At 31.3% G+C, this 7,833-nt stretch overlaps 1 protein-coding gene across 1 annotated transcript; it reads left to right on the top strand.

The window, feature by feature from the left end:
• The first annotated feature begins 1,772 nt into the window (after positions 1–1,772).
• LOC145822419 (peptidyl-prolyl cis-trans isomerase CYP65-like) lies at positions 1,773–3,059 on the top strand. Its single transcript, XM_082919389.1, has 4 exons — positions 1,773–1,835; positions 1,949–2,038; positions 2,496–2,571; positions 2,854–3,059. Exons 1-4 carry the CDS (start codon positions 1,773–1,775, stop codon positions 3,057–3,059), a joined length of 435 nt encoding a protein of 144 aa, XP_082775515.1.
• The last annotated feature ends 4,774 nt before the right edge of the window (positions 3,060–7,833 follow it).

Raw genomic sequence — 7,833 nt, 5'->3', positions numbered from 1 at the left:
CTGATGAAATCTTAGATAAAACCCAATTACAACTTTTTTTAGGTTCTCTTAATTCCATTGCTGAATTCTATCAATTGAAACAACTTAGTAATTTAACTTGCCGTATATTAAATGATTTCCGATGGTATAAGGATATTTTTACTTCTAAAGTAATGTTTTACAATGATTGTCCTAAATCATTTTGGAAAGAAAAATTCATTAATGATTTACTCTTTTTGCCCATAAAATTAAAGATATTCTTAATCAACCTAGTCAACCTACGGGTATCATAGAATATGATAATTTAACCTATGATGATATAATTAGTACTATTCAAAAGGAAGGATTAAAAATGTGTATAGATATAAAACTCAGTCAAAAAGCTACTAGAGACAAACATAAAACTAAATATGAATTAGTTAATTTCTGCGAACAATACGGTCTATCTCCTGTAGCACCTTCACGACGAAGACATAATAAAAACAAATCTTCACACAAATCACATACTAAATATCAAAAGAAATATTCCCCTTTTAAGTCACCTGATAAATATTATACTAAGCCCAAAAAGAAATATCACAAGAATACTTATTGAGTTTAATGACTAAAAAACCTATTTTTTATATCAAATTTACTTAAATAATTCATATTAAAAATAAATCAAAAGTTTAGAGTTTAAATTGACAAAATAAAAATATCAATGTTTATTTTATTACAAGGGTTAATCTATAGTTTTTTTGTTTTGTAATTGTTTCTAGTTTTTATGTATGTATAAATAGTTAAAATTAATTTCAAATTCAAATTAAAACATCGTAATATGAATTGAATTGTGAATACTATTTACCTAAAATCAAACCAAAAAGAACATTAAAAAAAATAGAACATATAAATATTTTGGTTCGGAAGAGACCCATTTACAAACCTTTTCCTTTTATTTTTTCTTATATCAACCATAAAATCTATAGCACGTTAGGCTGAGTGACCGCCTTAATTTAGGGCCAAATGTTCGTTCATTGTTATAAATATGGGCCCAAATAAGGGCCGAATCACCGACTTAGTTTAGCGCCAGCTATTCGTTCATTGTTATAAATATGGGCCTAAATCCGATGGATTTTATGGTCTTGTCTGGTTTGTTTTTGAGAAATAAATTTTAAAGAAAATTTTTTAAAATTTTGTTTGGTTTAATGATTTTGAGTTTTTTTTTTCTAAAATCACTCTCTCCGACATATCAATCAATTACTTTTTCTCTCTACTCTGTCCTCTCTCATTCTCAATTATTTTTTTTTCTTACACACATCTACTCAATTACAACAAAATATCAAATCATTCCAAACTCCCATACTCTAAAACTATTTCCAAAATATACAACCAAACAAACCAAAAAATTTCTAAACTCTTTTCCCAAAATCTTTTTTAAAAATTTATCTTCCAAAACCAAACCAAACACAACCTATATTTTGGGAGGCAGTTTAGGTACCGGTGTTCAAGGTGTAAATTTGAAGCAGTCTTCGATATCGTAGGCGTCTCCAATATTAAACCTGAGCACTCGTCGGAACCCTAATTTTGTTTATTCAAAATCTGTAGAACAACATGGACAAGAAAGACAGGGTGGGCCACCGAGTGGGGCAACGCCAAATCCAGCGTTACTTCTTCTCTCTCTTCTTCTTCTTCTTCTTCTCTCTCTCTCTCTCTCTCTCTCTATATATATATATATATGTATGAGTTTGAATGTGTTTCTGATTTTGAACGCACACTCACTTTTACACCGTTTGAGAACCCTGTGTGCACCAACTATGGCAATGTCTTTGTCACACATTGTTGCTATAAAGATTACGAAAACTGTTTTCTGCTACGAGGTTTGTTTGTTTATTTATTGATCATCAATATTAGTAGTCTTTCCTTGTAAGTTCTTTATGTGTAACTTCTATGTAAGTGATCTGCACCTCTTCCATTTGCCTTTGTTTCATAGGCAATCAAAGAATTAAACCTCAAAACCAAGAATTGGAAGGAGCTCCTCACCGATGAAACATTCACTAGGGAAGATCGTATAACAATTCAGGTAATTAGTATCTTTGGCATGTGGTATCCTAGTTGGCTTCTATGTTTACATGTACTCTTCTAATTTTGTAAAGGACTCATTTTTTGAAGTGTATGAGATATGTGTTTGATATACTTAGTTGTACATGTTGGACGTCCATCGATTCCACCCAACAAGTATGTATAAGTAGTTGAAACTATATAACTTCACATAAGATTTCAATTTTATACATGAATTGCTCTATTTTAATTTGTAAACATTATTTTGTCTTTCAAATTAGTATTTAAGAAATATGAAATTTAGCCATGTGCCGTTGTCTTTGGATATTTGAATTAAATTAATCCGACATTTAGACACATACTGACCCTCGACACCTGTTTCCATGTAAGATACTTGATTGTGTTGAATATTTGTACTTAACTTTTCACTACATGATCTTATGATGCTTTCCTTGAATTTTTTTGGGTGTGCTCTGCAGAATCCTAATGCACTTGACAGCAGGGTTCTCGTGGATTTTGATCATGTAAAAAATAGTTTGAAACTCAGTGATGAAGGTGAGCTATAGTCTTTATTTTTTATAGATAGTAAAACTATTTTTTCTTTTTATTATTTTTTATTCTCTTCTCATGATCATAAATTTTTTTGGGGATTTTTGCGCTATAACTAATGAAAATGGGCTCCAATCCAACTTATAACATAAATTTTTGTGGGGATATCAAATAGATGTTGAAGGAGCTTGGAACTGAGAAGGGAAAAGAAATTGCATTGCATGGGGGAGGTGGAAACAAGGCACAAAATGAAAGAGTTGTTGCTCTTAATGCTATATTAACTGCAAGGTCATATATCAAAGAGGATTCTTAATCAGATACGAATGGAGAGGCTATACCCAAACAGACCTACAGTATTGGATATGCTGTTTCTGCTTCAGTACATGGAAGGAGTTGCTGCAGCTGCAAAGGCCGTATCTGGTGACAAAACTGCTACTCGGATAGCTATGTACATTGTTGGTAAGAGAACTTTCAGTGAATGCCAAAATGGTTAGTTTTTCCTGAACTAGAGATCTCTCATGTGCTTTATAAAGATTTCTATAGTAGTTGAACCAGTATTTTGACACAAGTGTGTGCTTGCATTATTTAGTTTTTATGTTTTCAGGAATGGATCCATGTTCTAATTTATGCTTTTGCTGGCTTATCTGGTGCGAATATAATGTGGTATGAACATTGAAATGCTTGCTTCCTACTTATGACAAGCTCCCATTGACTATTAAGAACATTCCAAGCTCTAAAACACGGGGTTTTTTTTTTCTTTTTATCTTGGCTAATACATTATCTGATAGTTTTCTAACTCTAATTTCTACTAACATTTAGTTGTATGTAATTACTGCACCATCTATCAATTCCTCTTCCTAGTTTGTTTGTCATTTGGACTTTAGTTTTTATTTATTTCAACTTCTCATAAAACTACCATGTATTTTGGGTATTGAATGTGTTGTTCCTGAAATATGATCTATAATTCATAAAGTTTTAGATGGTAAGTTTTTACATGTACTCTTGTTAGTGTGATTATTTATTTTGTCTCTGTGTTTCTAGATGATCTCGTGTGTTGTAAATTATGTTCATATTTTAGATACATCTCATTGTATAATTACTTCCTATAAATGAACATCATCAACTGATGGTGTTTACATCATCAACTGATGGTGTTTTCATCATGTTTTGTAATTGCTAAATGTCCCTTCTATCTGTTTAGATTGTTGCTCAGTGAATGTTTTAGTTGTTTGGGTTCCTAAATATAATTATCTTACCCTAGATTTAGTGGATTTTAATGATGTCGTTGCCTGGTGGTTGTTCCTTTTACATAGTTGTATCATAGTAGAGCTTACTTGTGTTTTGTCTTGGTTTTTCAATGCGATTGATCATTTTGTTAAAATGATTTTTTCCTTTAACTAGATGCTGTTATGGATTGAGGATTGAATATTCAAACTATGAACAATCTGTTGTTGCACTATGTGTGACTTGTCTTATATTGATATGCATTTCACGGTTGATTTGGCTCTTTGTTTTACAAATCAACTTCTTCATATGTGTATTTTTTTTTTCCCTTGGATGGGACGATACCATTTGTGAAATAACATGAAGGGCATATTAGTTTTTTTGTGCACGAGTGTATGCATATGACCTTATGCATGGGCAATTGGTGTATATTAACCAATAAGATCCACACCTATAACTCAATTGATGAAACAAATTAATTAGCAGTTGAAATGTTGTGTAGTGTGTGGTGGTTTGGTGCTCTAGTTTACAGCATGTAAAATCCAATTTTGTTGTTTGCAAGAACTGTCAAGAAGTATATGCGTTCGTTTTAAAAGTCAGGCATCGAGCCGGGGTCATCCTGATTGCAAAAGGGAAACCAAGGTCACTTACAGGCTAAGCTGTGCAAGCTATTTATTTTTGGGCCTTGGTTTAATAGAATCAATTCTAATTATGCTGTTAAAAATTAGCTGTGTGGTTTATTGGCGGGTTAAAATTTGTTAACTCGCTTATAAATTGATCACCGAGTCTATATGTATATGCAAAATTATGTTCCACTTACATGCGCAATTTTTCTTTGGCACCATCACCATTAATTGGATGATATTCAATTTTAGAAGGTGCTATGGATCAAGGATTGGCAATTTTAAATAGGAACATTCTTCTGCTACATTTTGTGATTTGGAAATTCATGTTTTATGTTTATAAGCAACTCAGTGGTGTTTTGCTCGTTGTTTAAAAAAATGTAGACCTCTTAATTGTATTATTTGTTTGTTTGTCTTGTGAAATTACGTGTTGAGCATAGGAGGATTGTTCGTGGCTCTATGTTTGGATCAATTGGTTTATGTTAACCACTGAGATCCATATTATAAATTGTGGTGTGTGGTTTGGTGCTCTAGTTAGCTGCGGTTTACTTTTTTGTAGAATCAAAGATGGATGTCCTAAATGGATTTTCTTAATGCAATTGTGAAGTTCAGGCTTAAGGTTTATGGTGGTTTGTGCTAGATGGTTTCTTAGCTTTTGCTATGTGTGTGCGGTTCATTGTTTTTGCTTTTGTTTGTGCTGTTTTAGGTTGATGATGTTTTTTAGTGCATGTTTGGGAATTTGGGACTTTTAGTTGCTTTTTTGCTGTTTAGTTTTTTTATGAGGTGAAAAGAGTTAAGTGTTTGTAATCTTTATTTAGTTGAGTAGATAGTTGTGAGGTAAAAGTGATTGATTGATGTGTATGATTTGACCTTTTGCTAATGTGGTTGAATTTTTTACACAATGGTTTTCCATTTCTATTTTTTGTTAATATTTAATTGTGGTTGTGAGTGATATTGCACCATCTACCTATACCTCCTGGTTTGTTTGTAATTTGGACTTTAGTTTTTATTTATTTCAACATCTCTCTGATCTAGCATGTATGTTAGGTTCTAACTGTGTTGTTCTTGAAATTTGTTGTATAGTGGATAATTCATGCAGTTTTAAGTGGTAAGTTTTGACATGTACTTATTTCTTGATTTTGTCTATGATAAATTGCATTTTGGCAATTACAATTATTTTGTTTTGTATTTTTAGATCTTGGGTGGGGTAAATTGCATTTTGGCAATTATAATTATTTTGTTTATTTTTCTTTTTCGGTGGGAATTTTTTTAATTTTATTATGGATCGGTGCCTTTGGCCAGTTTTTGGTGCTAAATAAAAGTACAAGGAAATACCATGGTAGATCATATTAATGAACTTCTTCAACTGATTGTATTTTCATCATGATTGGTGATTCATTGCTGAATGTTCCTTTTATCTGCTTAGATTGCCCGTTGAATTATTGTGTAGTAATTCTATCACCACTTTGCCTATATTTCAATGCATTAAATGTTTTAGTTGTTTTGGTTCCTAATAAATGTAATTATAGAGTTTTATGCACTGGTGTATTTATATAACCCTATGCTTGGTCAATTGGTTTATATTAACCAATAGGATCCATACTATAACTCAATTGTTGAAATGTTGTTGTTGTTTGGTGTGTGGTGGTTTGGTGTTCTAGTTAGAAGCAATTTACATCGTGTAAAATCAAATTTAAGCATGCGCATTTCTTTTAAAAGTCGAGCATCAGGCCAGGTTGGTCCTGATTGCAAAAAGGAAACCAAGTTCACTTGCAGACTAAGCCCAGTGAGCTGTTTATTTTTGGTCCTTGGTTTAATAGAATTAATTCGAATCATGCTGATGTTAAAAATTAGCCAGGTGGCTGATTGGCGGGTTAAAATTTGTTAACTTACGTATAAATTGCTCATCCTGTCTATTATGTATATGCAAAATTATCTTCTACTTGCTTATGCAATATTTCTTTAGCACTGTCACCATTAATTGGATGATATTCAAATTTATTGCGTATTTGTTTATCAATTTAATTATTTTTTATTCTAATTTGTGTAATATGTTTTTGAATAATAGCTAAATTATCTTCCACTTGCCTAAGCAATTCCTTTTTAACACCATCACCATTAATTGGATGATGCCCACCCTTTAATTTTATTGCATTTTTTCCCCTTAATTTGATTCTTTTGTATTTTAATGTGTAATATGGTTATGAATAATAGCTAAATTAGCACCATCACCATTAATTGGATGATATTCAATTTTATTGTATATTTTTTCTTAATAATTTAATTATTTTTTTATTCTAATCCGTATAATATGTTTTTGAATAATAGCTAAATTATCATGCAATTCCTCTTTAGCATCATCACCATTAATTGGATGATATTCAATTTTATCGCATATTTTTTTTCTTAATTTGATTAGTTTGTATTCTAATTTGTATAATATGATTTTGAATAATAGCTTACATTTGATTATTTTGTTAATTTTGCCTTGGGATTTGGAATAAATAATGATATTTTTTGTTTCAATTTATAAAAACTAAAGTTGTATGTTCACTAATATTGTTTTTCAAATTTGTGTTGCATCGAAGGTGGTTTGGTTTGTGAGTTTGCTCCAAAATCAGCACAAATCGACTTGAGCACATCCTTACTTTCAACAAGTAGACAATAAAGTTTACAAGGATGTATTGAAAAATTCTATATCTGTCAAAGGTAGTTTCATTGTTGTGTTTGCTCCAAAATCAACTCAAATTGACCTATGGACACTACTTTCGATGAGTAGACCATAGGTTTAACTCTTTCACCTTTGGTGAATATGTATATTACTATATATATATATATATATATGTAAATCAATCTATATATCTGAAGAGAAGGTGCAATGATGAGTTTATAATAATCTTGTTAATCTGATAATTTTTTAGGACGATTTTATAATCCATTCCCAACACATTTCTCACAAACACCTCTAATCTTGGTTGTTCTTGTATTTTTAGTTTTCATCATGGCTCCCATTGACTATTAAGAACATTTGAAGTCCTGAAACCTGTAATTTTGTCTTGAGTAATAGATTACCTGATAGTTTTCCATCTCTAATTTCTACTGACATTTAGTTGTGTGTAATATTGTATCATGTCTCTATTTTTAAACCCTTGCTCGAGCGGAGACCCTGTTTCTAGCAAAGTTTGACTAACTCTTTTAAGTGTGTACTTGCAACCTCACGTCATTTCAAGTACTCTTAGGCACCAATTGAGCTCATATAAACATGGAATGAGTTAGAAACACATGAGGAAAATTTAATTAAAGTAGAATGGCTATCCAACAGTACTCCAATTGTATGTTTGTTATGTGTTTTGTATAGGTGAACGTCCGAGGCCTAATGACAACATAACCCACTGTGTATAATAACATTATAAAAATATGT

Source organism: Camellia sinensis, chromosome 1 (genome assembly GCF_055761805.1).
Source record: "Camellia sinensis isolate YWXY chromosome 1, ASM5576180v1, whole genome shotgun sequence".
Lineage (NCBI taxonomy): Eukaryota > Viridiplantae > Streptophyta > Magnoliopsida > Ericales > Theaceae > Camellia > Camellia sinensis.
Note: the sequence above shows the minus strand (reverse complement) of the source record. Positions and strands in the feature narration are given on the sequence as shown.

Bases quoted from the DNA above. Each gene is read 5' to 3' on its own strand.
- LOC145822419 (XM_082919389.1), top strand. From the start codon at position 1,773: ATGGCAATGTCTTTGTCACACATTGTTGCTATAAAGATTACGAAAACT. The intron at 1,836-1,948 runs GTTTGTTTGTTT...TTTGTTTCATAG, and splicing joins AAACTGTTTTCTGCTACGAG to GCAATCAAAGAATTAAACCT. The intron at 2,572-2,853 runs GTGAGCTATAGT...ATTAACTGCAAG, and splicing joins TTTGAAACTCAGTGATGAAG to GTCATATATCAAAGAGGATT.